At 36.5% G+C, this 16,966-nt stretch overlaps 1 protein-coding gene across 9 annotated transcripts in view; it reads right to left on the bottom strand.

The window, feature by feature from the left end:
* Positions 1 to 16,966, bottom strand: part of ATRX (ATRX chromatin remodeler) — a 328,475-nt gene that overhangs the window by 48,500 nt on the left and 263,009 nt on the right. For all 9 annotated transcript variants that reach the window (XM_077888250.1, XM_077888255.1, XM_077888252.1 and 6 more), the window contains one exon: positions 6,031 to 6,139. In XM_077888250.1, the coding sequence (XP_077744376.1) occupies positions 6,031 to 6,139 (109 nt within the window). The remainder of the gene's footprint in view (positions 1 to 6,030; positions 6,140 to 16,966) is intronic.

The raw sequence follows: 16,966 nt of genomic DNA, 5'->3' as shown, positions 1-16,966 counted from the left end.
CAATATTTACAGAATACAACACCCAACAACAGCAAAATACACATTCTTCTCAAGGGCTAATATACAATATACCAAGATATACCATATCTTCAGCCATACAACAAAACAACAAATTTAAAGGAACTAAAATCATACAGAACATGTTCTCTGCACAGAACTGAATCAAACTGGAGTAACAACAAAATAATGCAAATCTTCAAATATCTGGAAATTAACATACTTTCTAGCTATGAGTCAAAAAGGAAGTCGCCAAGAAAACAATAACAATAAATTGAATGGAAATGAAAATACAACATGTCAATATAAGGCCCAGCTAAAGCAATGGTGAGAGGGAAATTTACAGTACTTAATATTTACATTAGAAAAAAGGATAAGTCTTAAATTTGTAATCCAAAGTTCTACCTTAACAAAGTAAAAAAAGATGAGCAAAATAAAGTCAAAGCAAGATGAAACTGAAAGCAGGAAAAAAAAAAAAACAGAAAAATCAGTAAACCAAAACACTGGTTCTTTGAAAAGACCAATAAAATTGACAAACCTCTAGCAAATTTATGTCAAACAAGCAAATACATAAATTACCAATGGTATCAATGAAAGAAAGGCCATCACAATGAAAGAAAAAAAGACCCTGCAGATATAAAAACAATAATAAGGGAATGTTATGAACAATTCTATACATAAATTTGAAATTTAGTTGAAACAATTCCTCAAAAAGCACAAACTTCACAACTCATTAAACATGAAATAATTTGAATGATCCTGAATTAGTGATTTAAAAATTTTCCAAAAAATATTCAAAGCTAGGAAATGTCACTGATAAATTCTACCAAAAATTTAAGATTAATCAACACAAATTCTATGTCTCTTTTAGAAAATACAAGGAAAAAAACACTTCAACTCCTTTTATGAAGCCAATACTATCCTGATACCAAAATCAGATACAGTACAAAAAATAAAAACTGGATACAGACCAATATCTCATAAACATCCCTCAACAAAATATCAGCAAATAGAACCTTTAGTATAAAAAATAATTATATACCATGATCAAATGGGGTTTATTCCAGGGATGCAAAGCTGGTTCAATATTTGAAAATCAATTTATATAATATACCATATAACAGACTATAGAAGAAAACATCAATATCAAATGAGAAAGAAAAAGCATCTGACAAAATTAAATACCCATTCAAATAAAAACTCTCAGCAAACTAGAAACAGAAGGGAAATTCCTCAACTTGATAAAGAATATCTAAAAAAGTTATACAGCTAACATAGTTAATCAACATTGAAAGCTCTTAATATGAAGAATGCAAGAATGTTCACTCTCATCATTGCTACTTAACATATTATTGAAGTTGTAGCCAGTGCAGTATAACAAGAAAGGAAATAAACAGCATACAGATCAGAAAGGTAGAAAAAGTAAAACTATCCTTACTTGCAGATGACATAATGGTCTAGTAGAAAATCTCAAAAAATCTAAAAAATAAACTCCTAGAACAAGTAAGTGAGTTCAGCACGATCTCAGGTAACAAGATCAACACAAAAGTCAATTGCATCTCTTCATACTAGCAATGAACATGCAAAACCCCAAATTAAAAACATGACATCATATATAGTCATTCAGAAAATTAAAAAATCTAACTGTAAACCTAACAAAACAAATATAGGACTTATGTGCTGAAAACTATAAACACTGAGGAAAGAAATAAAAGATCCACATAAATAGAAAAAAATATGTTCACAGAAGGTTCAATATACCAAAAATATCAATCCCCCCGCAATGCTAAGATATTTAATGCAATTCCTATTACAAGCCTTGCAAGACATTTGCAGATATATGAATGAATATTCTAAAATTTATATATGAAAGCAAAGATATTAGACTAGCTAAAACAATTTGGAAAAAGTAGAATAAAGTAGGAGATGTCATTCAATCTGTCATTAAAGCTTAATCTACAGCTACAATATTCAAGACTATGTGGCAATGGCAGAATGACATACATACAGACAATGGAATAGAACAGTGAACCAAGAAATAGTCCCATCCGAGTATAGCCAACTGATTTTTCACAAAAGTGCAAAAGCAATTTGGTTGAGAAAGGATGGCTTTTTTTAACAAATGATGCTAAGAGCAACTGGATATGCATGGGCATAAAAAAGAGAAAGAGAAAAAATGAACTTGACCTAAATCTCACATTTTCTAGAAGATTACCTCAAAATGTACCTCAGACTTAAACATAAAATATAAATTGTAAAATGTAAAACTATAAAACCAGAACACAAGAGAAAATCTGTATGACCTAGGGCTTGTGGAAGAATTCACAGACTTCACACCAAAAACAGGATATAAAAAATTAACAAAATAGACTTGATCAAAACTAAAAACTTTTGCTCTGTGAACAACCTTGTGAAGGGGATGAAAAGACATGCTGTAGACTGGCAGAAAATACTGGCAGACCACTTATCAGACAAATGACTCATATCTAACTCATATGAAGAATTTTCAGTGGGGAAAAATTAGAGAGGAAGACAAACCATGAGAGACTCCTAACTCTGGGAAAACAAAGGGTTGCAGAACAGGAGGAGGATGGGGGAGATGGGGATGGGATGACTGGGTGACAGCCACTAAGGAGGACACTTGATGGGACGAGCACTGGGTGTTATATTGTATGTTGGCAAATTGAATTTAAATAAAAAATTTAAAAAAATAAACTCCAACTTTGAAGAAAAAAAGAATTTTGAAAACTGAACAAAATGGGCAAAAGACACAAACATTTCACTAAGGAGGATATACAGATATCAGATAAACTTATGAAAACACTGTTCAACATAACCAGCTATCAGGGAAATGTAAATTTAAGACAGAATAAGATACCACCACACACCCATCAGAACAGCCAAGATAAAAAAAAAAAAAAGAAATAATACCAAATGCTGGTGAGGATGCAGAAAAACTTAATCTTTCACACTTTATTGGTGGGAATGCAGAAAGGTACAGCTACTCTGGAAAACAGCTTGGCAGTTTCTTAAACAAGTTACTTACCTTGCAATCTAGCTATTATATCCTGGGCATTTATACTAGAGAAATGAAATTCCAAGTCTACACTAAATCTGTATGCACAACATTCACAGTAGCTTTTATTTTTAAGATTTATTTATTTGAGAGAAAGAGAGCAGGCAGAGAGGGACAGAAGGAGAGGAAGACAAACTGACTCCTTGCTGAGTGGGGAGCCCAACATGGGACTTAATCCCAGGACCCTGAGATCATGACCTGAGCAAAAATCAAGAGCCAGATGTTTAATCGACTAAGCCATCTAGGTACTCTCCAGCTACAGCAGCTTTATTTGTAAGAGCCAAACCTCGAAACAACCAAAATGCTCTGCAATAGATGTACAGGTTGCCTTAAACAAATCCATACATCCATATCATGGAATACTGCTCTGTAATAAAAAGGAACGAACTATTGATATACAGGACAATTTGAATGGAACTAAAGGGCATTATACTGAATGAAAAAAAAATCTCAAAAGATCACACATAGTAGGATGTCATTTATATCAGTCTTGATGTGAAAAATTATAAACATGGAAAACAAATTAGTTATTGCCAGAAGTTAGGGATAGTGGTGAAGTCAGTGGAAAGAAGTGTAAACTATATAAGGGTAGTAGGAGAGCAATCTCCGTGGTGATAGTTTATATACCTGATTTAAGGGGTTGTTACAGAATATCTATATATGTGATAAAAAAAAAGGCATAGATATATACTTTGAACTAGTGTCAATTTCTTGCTTTTGAAATTATAGGTATGTAAAGGAAAATTACATGAAGTGTTCACAGGACCTCACTGCCTATCTCTACAAGTTCCTGTGAATCTGTAACTATTTCTAAATAAAAAGTTAAAAAGAACAGTATTAAAGGTAACTAGGGACCCAAGATTGAAACCTTCTCCCTGGTCTCACAAGACAGCATTAGAAATGGTCATTATCTTAAAGTTTATCTTAATGTGTCTTTCCAACTACTTTACCGTAATAATATTTATTATGTTTTCTGAAAATTACTGAGTTATGAGAAAACAGAATATAGACAGACAAATATAATCTCTAACATCTGTGGACTTAATCTCGACAGGTTTAGCTACTCAAGAGTAACTCTTCTAATATATACGTATATATACACACATACACACACATATATATACACAAATATATATATATATATATATATATATATATATATATATATACACACACACACACACATACATACATGGGGGGAAGGAGAGGGAGAAGATGAATTTGAATCAGATACTTTTAGTCATATATTTAGGGCAGTTAATATGCTAGTAAGTATACCAAGATGACAGTACAGCATCCAAATCTCAATGTTGTTCCCCAATGGTCATCAAATATGAATGGCATGTTTCTGTGATACTTACAAATTCAGGAAACCGTGCAAGTTGAAGGTTTAGTTTGTTTGACAGACTACATGAGGATTACAAAATAAAATTACTTCATGTAGAAATAATTTTTAGGAACATGGCAAACAGAACACAAAAATGTACTTACTCTTTAAACAGTTATTTAATCATATGCTTGTATAACTTAACTGTACTCAACCATTCCTTTGTAAGATCTCCCAGACTATATGGATTTTAAATACCTAATAGAATATATTCTTCCTATGGTCTACCTGGAATTTCTCTAGCATTAACCCTAAGTGTAACTCAGGACTCTGCTAGAATTAAAACATGTTTTACATACACAGCATGGTATCTTTTAGGCTTTAAAAGATTTACTAAGGCATACTCTGGCCTTCTTGTCATTAAACTAAGAAAATGTTTTTTTATTTTTTATTTTTTTTTAGAAAATGTTTTTTTAAAGACCATGCTTTCATATGTATGTGTGTGTGCATATGTTTATATGAATGTATATATATATATATTTTTCTCTTCCAAATGCAGTTCAAGCCTGTTAATTGCTAATAGTTAAAAGCAGCATCAACAACACATATATAACACATGCCATGCCTACAGTGGTTTAAAGTATAAGATTCAAATTTCTGCAGAAGATAAAGAGATCAGGAATATTTTGTCAATTCTGAAAGCCTCTATCAGATTTGTCACCAAAGAGGATATAAAAATGGCCAATAAGCACATGAAAAAATGCTCAGTATCAATTATTGGTGAAATGCAAACTAAAATCACATGAAATACAATTACATACCTAGTAGAATGGGAAAAAAAAAACCCCACAATAATATCAAGCGCTGACAAGGATGCAGAACAACTGGAACTCTCATACACTGCTGATGGGAATGCAAAATTGTACTTCTTTGGAAAACTAACTGGCAGTTTCTTACAAAGCTAAACACAAACTTACCATACAACCCAGCAATTGCACTCCTAGAAATATCAATAGGTCACACAAAAATTGACACATGAATGTTTGGAGCTTCAATTTTAATTCCAAAATCTGGAAACAACTCAAATATCTCTCAAGTGGATATGCCTAAACAAACTGTAATACACCCATACAATGGAGTACTACTCAACAATAAAAAGAAACTACTGACATATGCAATAAAATGAATAAATCTCAAATATTTTGTAATGTGAAAGAAGTGAGACTCAAAAGGCTCCAACTCTATGATTCCATGAGTGAATTTCTTGAGATGTGATGAAACCATTTTATATCTTGACTATTTTGCATGTCAAAAATTGTAAAAATACACACTATAATGAGTGAATTTTACTATATGCAGATTTAAATATTTTGGGGGGATTTAAAAAATATTTTATTTATTTATTTGAGAGAAAGAGACTGTGAGAGAGTGTGAAATGGGGGCGGGGGGCAGAGGGACAAGCAGACTCTGAGCTGAGCACAGAGCCCGATGTGGGGATCCATCTTACCACTCTGAGATCCGGTTGTGAGCGGAAATCAAGAGTTGGCCACTTAACCAACTGAGCCACCCAGGAGTCTCAGATTTACAATTATTTTTAAAAAATTATCTATACACACAAAAAGTTTCCTACCTCACATTAGTTTCATCATTAAATTCTTCAGCCCATTTTTTCCTTGATTGTGCAGTAGTAGAACCATCTAAACGGTAATAGTCAATGTTTCGCAGCCACTTCCCTTCACCTGAAAATTTAACAACAAAAGGAACGAGAGATTTGATATATATTGTTCTGCTAGTAATAACAGATTTTCTTCCCTGCTCACCATTTAAAATCTGGTTATACGTATTTTATTTGCATAGCAAAATATAATTTTTTAAATCAAAGTATAATTCACTATATTACAAATTAATTCACTACAGATTATTTCCAATAGATACTGAATAGCAAAGGTACTTTTAAAAAGTATTTCATCTACATGTGAATTTCTTAAAAGATTTCCTTGATTAGAATCCTTTAAAACTGTCAAAAGAAAATGGTTAAACTGCATTATGTTCATGAGGCTTGCTTTTGATTAAATCTGTAAATGGCCAGGTTTCCTTCCTTTTTAACAAGTTGATATTGATCAACTTTTGGACTGTGAGGTGAAAATTTACCTAAGACTTACATTGAAACTAAAAGTACTATAATATTTTCATACTTTATTATACATGATTTCCATTCCAATTCTTTTACCTATAAACATAATACTACTAATCTCCCCTTCAGAGTCACATCCTAGAATCTTAACATAAAAACAAACCGACAAAACTGAGATTTATGTCTTTCAGCAAACTTTTTTTTAAATTTTATTCATTCATTCATGAGTGACATGGAGAGAGAATGAGGTAGAGACACAGGCAGAGGGAGAAGCAGGCTCCATGCAGAGAGCCGGATGTGGGACTCGATCCTGGGTCCCCAGGATCACACCCTGGGTTGAAGGCGGCGCAAAACCGCTGAGCCACCCAGGCTCCCCTAAAGTTTTTTTTTTTTTAATGGATTCTAGGTTTGTTTGGTTTTTTTTTTAAAGATTTCATTTATTTATTCATGAAAGACACTGAGAGAGAGAGAGGCAGAGACACAGGCAGAGGGAAGAAGCAGGCTCCTTGCAGGAAGCCCAGTGTGGGACTAGATCCCAGGAACTCCAGGATCATGCGCTGAGCCAAAGGCAGACACTCAACCACTGAGCCACCAAGGCATCCCTTTCAGCAAACTTTTTACTTAAATTTAGTACTTAGTTTAAAAGGTGCTTTCAACATGTTTATTACTTATCCATATCTTTACTTACACTGAAAATCTGGAATTCCCTTGCTGAAAATTTTGTAATTGGTAAGAAAGTCTATTTATTTACAAGTTTTATTTCTTTCAATTGGAAAAAAAAGGCATATGCAGCTAAAGAAAAAAAGAATTTGAAATAGATGGATGAAAAAGGGGCTGGAGTCAAATTTCTAAATTGTTCACCTGAACAGGGTAATTATTAAATTTAACATGCTAATCATAAAAATTAAATATGATATTAATATTTTTTTGTTTTTTTTTTTAATTTTTATTTATTTATGATAGTCACAGAGAGAGAGAGAGAGAGAGGCAGAGACTCAGGCAGAGGGAGAAGCAGGCTCCATGCACTGGGAGCCCGATGTGGGATTCGATCCCGGGTCTCCAGGATCGCGCCCTGGGCCAAAGGCAGGCGCCAAACCGCTGCGCCACCCAGGGATCCCGATATTAATATTTTTAAAGTATTTCAACATACCTTTCTCTGATAACACGAATAATCTGCCCTACCACTTCTGTGAATCTAACATTTAAAAAGTGATAAAGTCAGTACAGGTTAGTCATCAGAGATATCAATTTTTTTAAAATCCCAGGCTCACCATTTACTAGCATTTTCACTTAGAAAATGTGAAAATGTGTTTATGTTTTAAAATGGAGATAGCTGAGCATCTACTGCATAGGGTTACTGTTTTTTAAACGAGTTGATAAAAAAAAAAAAACCCTTAGAATAGTATCCGTCACAGTAATTAAGCTCATTGGATACTTAATATAATCACCATAAATCCCATTATCAAATTATGTCTTTCTCTACTATGGCACATTTATATGTGATCATCTCTTTAATATGATTTCCTGTAATATCTCTTGAACCTAGTTCAGTGTGCAGTACACAGTAGTAACAGTAGCAGCAGCAGCAGTAGTAGTAGTATTAGTAGTGATACAAAAAATAAACTGATTAGTAGTTAAAACGAATGCTTGTTGAAGATAATTTATTAAATGAAATATAAACTAACAACCATGCGGGAAAATATTCAATCTTGCCAGTTTTCAGAAATATACAAATTACAATAACAATTGTTTTTATCCACTAAATATGGGGAAAAGGTAATTCTAGTATTACAGGTATATAGTAAAATGGGCATTTTCTATTTATTCATGGTAGTAGAATAAAATGGTATAACTTTTCTGGTACTTTGTCTTTCAGATAATAAAGTACCGCCAAAACATAGAGTTGAACCAATAAAACTAATAACAAATAACAGAAATACCCATTTAAGCCAACATTATACTTACCCATAGTCAAAGCAAGGAATACAAATACACACTACCCATATACATATATGCTAAAGATACATCAATAAGGAAAGGCCTTAGAAACCAAGAAGGGGGGTAATGATAAAGATTAAAAAGTGCCAGTATATACCAAGCACTTAAATGTAATGGGCACATAAAAATGCATCACCACAGCATAATTCTATATGGAAAGAATATCCAGATAAGTGCAATGTATTACCCTGCCACTTCAGTAAATATTTACTATGGACCTACCACAAGTCTAGTTCTGTGCTGGACATCAGTAAAGCCTTGCCTGAACAATTTATATACTGTCCCCCAAAACTCCCTATCACTGTTAGAGTATTTCATTATTTCTCCATTGCATTTTTAAACTATGTATTTGTTTCTTATTGGTATTCCCTAACAAAAATGTAGCCTTTAGGAGGTTAGGGATATGTTCTCTTTTTTTTAACTTCTTTATTCTTAGCACCTAGGTTGTGCCTTGCACATGGTAAGTACGCTATACTCACAAAATAAAATGAACCCTGGAATACTTTATGGGTTTTGTAAATAGCTAATTTGAGGTGTGCTAATGAGGCAGTGGCTTAGTGATGACTCTTAATCCCACTTAGGGAAGGAGGAGAGAACTCTTCACTTCTTTAACAACCCAGACCCAATGTAATTCCATGTAAGATTTTGCTTGGGGGGAAAAAAAGTAATTCTACTTTTTTTTACTAGGTAAATATCCTAGTAAATCAATGACATAGTATGTGGAATAGTATCAAATAAAGAGCAAATGCTCCTTTTCACTTACTATAGTGACTTAAGCAACCAATGTACCTGTCTAAAAGATACCATCTGCCTATAATTTGCACAGGATGCTATTAGGGTTTTATTTCCTAAAAATATATTTAAAATGACTACAATAATAGAAAACATTATCAATATTATCAACAGAACTAGAAAATTAAAATTAAAAACAACAGCACTATATTCCAAGTATACTTAGGGTACCATCAGACAAAAAAGTTTTTGTTTTTGCACAGTGAAGAAAACCATCAACAAACGAAATGGCAATCTACTGAATGGGAGATATCTGCAAATCATAAACCCAATAAGGAGTTCAATTCCAAAAATATATAAAGAACTTATACAATTTAATATCAAAAACCCCAAACAAAATGATTTAAAAATGGGTAGAAGACTTGAACAGACATTTTTTTCAAAGATGACATAAAGATGGCCAGCAGGCACATGAAAAGATGCACATTACTAGGCATCAGTAAAGTGCAGAACAAAATCACAATAAGGTATCATTTCACACAGGTTAGACTGGCTATTATCAAAAAGACAGAAATAACAAGTGTTGGCAAAGATGTTGAGAAAAGGGAATCCTTACACACTGTTAGTGGGAATGTAAAATTGGTATGGCCACTATGGAGGTTCCTCAAAAAATTAAAATAGAACTACACTATGATTCATCATTCTATTTCTGGGTATTTTTCCAAGGAAAATGAAAACACCAATTCAATGAGATATATTCACCCCTATGTTCATTGCAGCATTATTTACAATAGCTAAGATATGGAAGCACCTAAACGAATAAAGTAAAATGATAAAAGAAAATACGCACACACATACAAACAAACACTAGAATATTACTCAGCCATAAAGGAGGATGAGATCTTGCCATTTGGTGACAACATGGATGGACCCAGAGGATACTATGCTAAGCAAAATAAGTCAGAGAAAGACAAATATCATATGATTTTACTCATATGTGGAATCAAACAAACAAACAAAAAACAGAAACAGACTCATAGATACAAGAAACAAATTGTTGGTTACCAGAGTGGGAAGGGGCTAGGGGATGAGCAAAAAAAGTGAACAGAATTAAGAGGTACAAACTTCCAGCTATAAAATAGTCATGTTATGTAATGTACAACATAAAGAACATAGTCAATAGTAGTGTAATAACTGTGCAGTGAACACATGGTAACTAGACATCATGGAAGTCATTTCATAATATATAATAATATCAAATCACTATGATGTACACTGGAAACTAATAGGATACTGTGTGTCAGTTATACTTCAAATTTTTAAACGGCCACAATATAACCTTTTTGAAAATATTTCTTCATCAAAAATAGGCTTATATCTCAATAGCTGTTAAATGAAAAACAGGATTCTGATCATTCAAATACTATACAATTATCTGCAGAAAAGATTTAAATAATAAAAAGTTCTCTTTTATTAGAAAGGAAACCTGAATGTATTCTTTATATTGTTGATAACTGTCATTATTTATGTACTTATTTTTAAAGTTTTATTAGTTAAGTAATTTCTACATAAAACATGGGCATCGAGGAGGAGGGGCAAGATGGCGGAAGAGTAGGGTTCCCAAATCACCTGTCTCCACCAAATAACCTAGAAAACCTTCAAATTATCCTGAAAATCTATGAATTCAGCCTGATAATTAAAGAGAGAACACCTGGAATGCTACAGTGAGAAGAGTTTGCGCTTCTATCAAGGTAGGAAGACTGGAAAAAAGAAATAAAGAAACAAAGGCCTCCAAGGGGGAGGGGCCCTGCGAGGAGCTGGGATGAGGCCAGGGCGAGTGTCCCCAGGAAAGGAGAGCCCCGTCCCGGAGAAGCAGGAGCTGCACCAACCTTCCCGGGCGGAAAGGGGCTACCAGGGAGTTGGAGCAGGACCCAGAAGGGCGAGGATGCCCTCGGGTTCCCTGGGACAGTAACAGAGCAACTGCCCGCCCAGGAGAGTGCGCCGAGCTCCCTAAGGGCTGCAGCGCGCACGGCGGGACCCGGAGCAGCTCGGAGCGGCTCCGTGGAGGGGGCTGCGGGGCGGGAGCAGCTCGGAGGGGCTTGGGCAGAGTAAGAGGCTCCATGCGGAGGGGGCTGCGCGGTTCCAGGAGCAGCTCTGGGGGGCTCGGGCGGCGGCTCGGCGGAGGGGGTTGCGAGGCCGGGAGTGCGAATCCAATAGCGCAGACCCCGGAGCACAGGGCGCCGGGACGCAGCCCAGGATCCAGCCTCCCCTGGGGACAGGCAGAGGCCGTGAGGGCCCAGGACAGCAAGGACGCTCCTGCCCAGCTGAGCAGATCAGCGGCCCCGCCCCGGAGCCTCCAGGCCCTGCAGACGGAGAGCTCCGGAGTTCCTGCCGGAGCTGCATCCAGGTTTCCAAAGCTGGCCCCGCCACTGGGGCTGTTCCTCCCGCGGCCTCACGGGGTAAACAACCCCTACTGAGCCCTGCACCAGGCAGGGGCACAGCAGATCCCCCAACTGCTAACACCTGAAAATCAGCACAACAGGCCTCTCCCCCAGAAGACCAGCTAGACGGAAAAGTTCCAGGGGAAGCCAAGGGACTTAAACTACACAGAATCAGAAGATACTCCCCCGTGGTTCTTTTTTTGTTGTTGTTTTGTTTTGTTTTGCTTTTTGATTTGTTTCCTTCCCCCACCCCCCTTTATTCTCCTTTCTTTTTCTTTTTCTTCTTTCTTTTCGTTTTTTTCTTCCTTTTTTTTTCTCTTTCTCTTTTCTTTCCTTCTTTCTCTCCTCTCTTTTTCTCCTTTTCCCAATACAACTTGCTTTTGGCCACTCTGCACTGAGCAAAATGACTAGAAGGAAAACCTCACCTCAAAAGAAAGAATCAGAAACAGTCCTCTCTCCCACAGAGTTACAAAATCTGGATTACAATTCAATGTCAGAAAGCCAATTCAGAAGCACTATTATACAGCTACTGGTGGCTCTAGAAAAAAGTATAAAGGACTCAAGAGACTTCATGACTGCAGAATTTAGAGCTCATAAGGCAGAAATTAAAAATCAATTGAATGAGATGCAATCCAAACTAGAAGTCCTAACGAAGAGGGTTAACGAGGTGGAAGAACGAGTGAGTGACATAGAAGACAAATTGATAGCAAAGAGGGAAACTGAAGAAAAAAGAGACGAACAATTAAAAGACCATGAAGATAGAATAAGGGAAATAAACGACAGCCTGAGGAAGAAAAACTTACGTTTAATTGGTGTTCCCGATGGCGCCGAAAGGGACAGAGGGCCAGAATATGTATTTGAACAAATTCTAGCTGAAAACTTTCCTAATCTGGGAAGGGAAACAGGCATTCAGATGCAGGAAATACAGAGATCCCCCCCTAAAATCAATAAAAACCGTTCAACACCTCGACATTTAATAGTGAAGCTTGCAAATTCCAAAGATAAAGAGAAGATCCTTAAAGCAGCAAGAGACAAGAAATCCCTGACTTTTATGGGGAGGAGTATTAGGGTAACAGCAGACCTCTCCACAGAGACCTGGCAGGCCAGAGAGGGCTAGCAGGATATATTCAGGGTCCTAAATGAGAAGAACATGCAACCAAGAATACTTTATCCAGCAAGGCTCTCATTCAAAATGGAAGGAGAGATAAAGAGCTTCCAAGACAGGCAGCAACTAAAAGAATATGTGACCTCCAAACCAGCTCTGCAAGAAATTGTAAGGGGGACTCTTAAAATTCCCCTTTAAGAAGAAGCTCAGTGGAACAGTCCACAAAAACAAGGACTGAATAGATATCATGATGACACTAAACTCCTATCTCTCAATAGTAACTCTGAATGTGAACGGCCTTAATGACCCCATCAAAAGGCGCAGGGTTTCAGACTGGATAAAAAAGCAGGACCCATCTATTTGCTGTCTACAAGAGACTCATTTTAGACAGAAGGACACCTACAGCCTGAAAATAAAAGGTTGGAGAACCATTTACCATTCAAATGGTCCTCAAAAGAAAGCAGGGGTAGCCATCCTCATATCAGATAAACTAAAATTTACCCTGAAGACTGTAGTGAGAGATGAAGAGGGACACTATATCATACTTAAAGGATCTATTCAACAAGAGGACTTAACAATCCTCAATATATATGCCCCGAATGTGGGAGCTGCCAAATATATAAATCAATTATTAACCAAAGTGAAGAAATACTTAGATAATAATACACTTATACTTGGTGACTTCAATCTAGCTCTTTCTATACTCGATAGGTCTTCTAAGCACAACATCTCCAAAGAAACGAGAGCTTTAAAGGATACACTGGACCAGATGGATTTCACAGATATCTACAGAACTTTACATCCAAACTCAACCGAATACACATTCTTCTCAAGTGCACATGGAACTTTCTCCAGAATAGACCACATATTGGGTCACAAATCGGGTCTGAACTGATACCAAAAGATTGGGATCGTCCCCTGCATATTCTCAGACCATGCCTTGAAATTAGAACTAAATCACAACAAGAAGTTTAGAAGGACCTCAAACACGTGGAGGTTAAGGACCATCCTGCTAAAAGATGAAAGGGTCAACCAGGAAATTAAGGAAGAATTAAAAAGATTCATGGAAACTAATGAGAATGAAGATACAACTGATCAAAATCTTTGGGATGCAGCAAAAGCAGTCCTAAGGGGGATATACATCGCAATACAAGCATTCATTCAAAAACTGGAAAGAACTCAATTACAAACTCTAACCTTACACATAAAGGAGCTAGAGAAAAAACAGCAAATAGATCCTACACCCAGGAGAAGAAGAGAGTTAATAAAGATTCGAGCAGAACTCAACGAAATCGAGACCAGAAGAACTGTGGAACAGATCAACAGAACCAGGAGTTGGTTCTTTGAAAGAATTAATAAAATAGATAAACCATTAGCCAGCCTTATTAAAAAGAAGAGAGAGAAGACTCAAAATCATGAATGAGAAAGGAGAGATCACTACCAACACCAAGGAAATACAAACGATTTTAAAAACATATTATGAACAGCTATACGCCAATAAATTAGGCAATCTAGAAGAAAGGGACGCATTCCTGGAAAGCCACAAACTACCAAAACTGGAACAGGAAGAAATAGAAAACCTAAATAGGCCAATAACCAGGGAGGAAATTGAAGCAGTCATCAAAAACCTCCCAAGACACAAGAGTCCAGGGCCAGATGGCTTCCCAGGGGAATTTTATCAAACGTTTAAAGAAGAAACCATACCTATTCTCCTAAAGCTGTTTGGAAAGATAGAAAGAGATGGAGTACTTCCAAATTCGTTCTATGAGGCCAGCATCACCTTAATTCCAAAACCAGACAAAGACCCCACCAAAAAGGAGAATTACAGACCAATATCCCTGATGAACATGGATGCAAAAATTCTCAACAAGATACTAGCCAATAGGATCCAACAGTACATTAAGAAAATTATTCACCATGACCAAGTAGGATTTATCCCCGGGACACAAGGCTGGTTCAACACCCGTAAAACAATCAATGTGATTCATCATATCAGCATGAGAAAAACCAAGAACCATATGATCCTCTCATTAGATGCAGAGAAAGCATTTGACAAAATACAGCATCCATTTCTGATCAAAACTCTTCAGAGTGTAGGGATAGAGGGAACATTCCTCGACATCTTAAAAGCCATCTATGAAAAGCCCACAGCAAATATCATTCTCAATGGGGAAGTACTGGGAGCCTTTCCCCTAAGATCAGGAACAAGACGGGGATGTCCACTCTCACCACTGCTATTCAACATAGTACTGGAAGTCCTAGCCTCAGCAATCAGACAACAAAAAGACATTAAAGGCATTCAAATTGGCAAAGAAGAAGTCAAACTCTCCCTCTTCGCCGATGACATGATACTCTACGTAGAAAACCCAAAAGTCTCCACCCCAAGATTGCTAGAACTCATACAGCAATTCGGTAGCGTGGCAGGATACAAAATCAATGCCCAGAAATCAGTGGCATTTCTATACACTAACAATGAGACTGAAGAAAGAGAAATTAAGGAGTCAATCCCATTGACAATTGCACCCAAAAGCATAAGATACCTAGGAATAATCCTAACCAAAGATGTAAAGGATCTATACCCTCAAAAGTATAGAACACTTCTGAAAGAAATTGAGGAAGACACAAAGAGATGGAAAAATACTCCATGCTCATGGATTGGCAGAATTAATATTGTAAAAATGTCAATGTTACCCAAGGCAATTTACACATTTAATGCAATCCCTATCAAAATACCATGGACTTTCTTCAGAGAGTTAGAACAAATTATTTTAAGATTTGTGTGGAATCAGAAAAGACCCCGAATAGCCAGGGGAATTTTAAAAAAGAAAATCATATCTGGGGGCATCACAATGCCAGATTTCAGGTTGTACTACAAAGCTGTGGTCCTCAAGACAGTGTGGTCCTGGCACAAAAACAGACACATAGATCAATGGAACAGAATAGAGAACCCAGAAGTGGACCCTGAACTTTATGGTCATCTTATTCGATAAAGGAGGAAAGACTATCCATTGGAAGAAAGACAGTCTCTTCAATAAACGGTGCTTGGAAAATTGGACATCCACATGCAGAAGAATGAAACTAGACCGCTCTCTTTCACCATACACAAAGATAAACTCAAAATGGATGAAAGATCTAAATGTGAGACAAGATGCCATCAAAATCCTAGAGAAGAACACAGGCAACACCCTTTTTGAACTCGGCCACAGTAACTTCTTGCAAGATACATCCACGAAGGCAAAAGAAACAAAAGCAAAAATGAACTATTGGGACTTCATCAAGATAAGAATCTTTTGCACAGCAAAGGATACAGTCAACAAAACTAAAAGACAACCTACAGAATGGGAGAGGATATTTGCAAATGACATATCAGATAAAGGGCTAGTTTCCAAGATCTATAAAGAACTTATTAAACTCAACACCAAAGAAACAAACAATCCAATCATGAAATGGGCAAAAGACATGAACAGAAATCTCACAGAGGAAGACATAGATATGGCCAACATGCATATGAGAAAATGCTCTGCATCACTTGCCATCAGGGAAATACAAATCAAAACCACAATGAGATACCACCTCACACCAGTGAGAATGGGGCAAATTAACAAGGCAGGAAACAACAAATGTTGGAGAGGATGCCGAGAAAAGGGAACCCTCTTACACTGTTGGTGGGAATGTGAACTGGTGCAGCCACTCTGGAAAACTGTGTGGAGGTTCCTCAAAGAGTTAAAAATAGACCTGACCTACGACCCAGCAGTTGCACTGTTGGGGTTTTACCCCAAAGATACAAATGCAATGAAACGCCGGGACACCTGCACCCCGATGTTTATAGCAGCAATGGCCACGATAGCCAAACTGTGGAAGGAGCCTCGGTGTCCAACGAAAGATGAATGGATAAAGAAGATGTGGTTTATGTATACAATGAAATATTACTCAGCTATTAGAAATGACAAATACCCACCATTTGCTTCAACGTGGATGGAACTGGAGGGTATTATGCTGAGTGAAGTAAGTCAGTCAGAGAAGGACAAACATTATATGTTCTCATTCATTTGGGGAATATAAATAATAGTGAAAGGGAACATAAGGGAAGGGAGAAAAAATGTGTGGGAAATATCAGAAAGGGAGACAGAACGTAAAGACTGCTAACTCTCGGAAA

Source organism: Canis aureus, chromosome X (genome assembly GCF_053574225.1).
Source record: "Canis aureus isolate CA01 chromosome X, VMU_Caureus_v.1.0, whole genome shotgun sequence".
Lineage (NCBI taxonomy): Eukaryota > Metazoa > Chordata > Mammalia > Carnivora > Canidae > Canis > Canis aureus.
The sequence above is the reverse complement of the archived record's forward strand: the minus strand, read 5'-3'. Positions and strand labels throughout refer to the sequence as shown.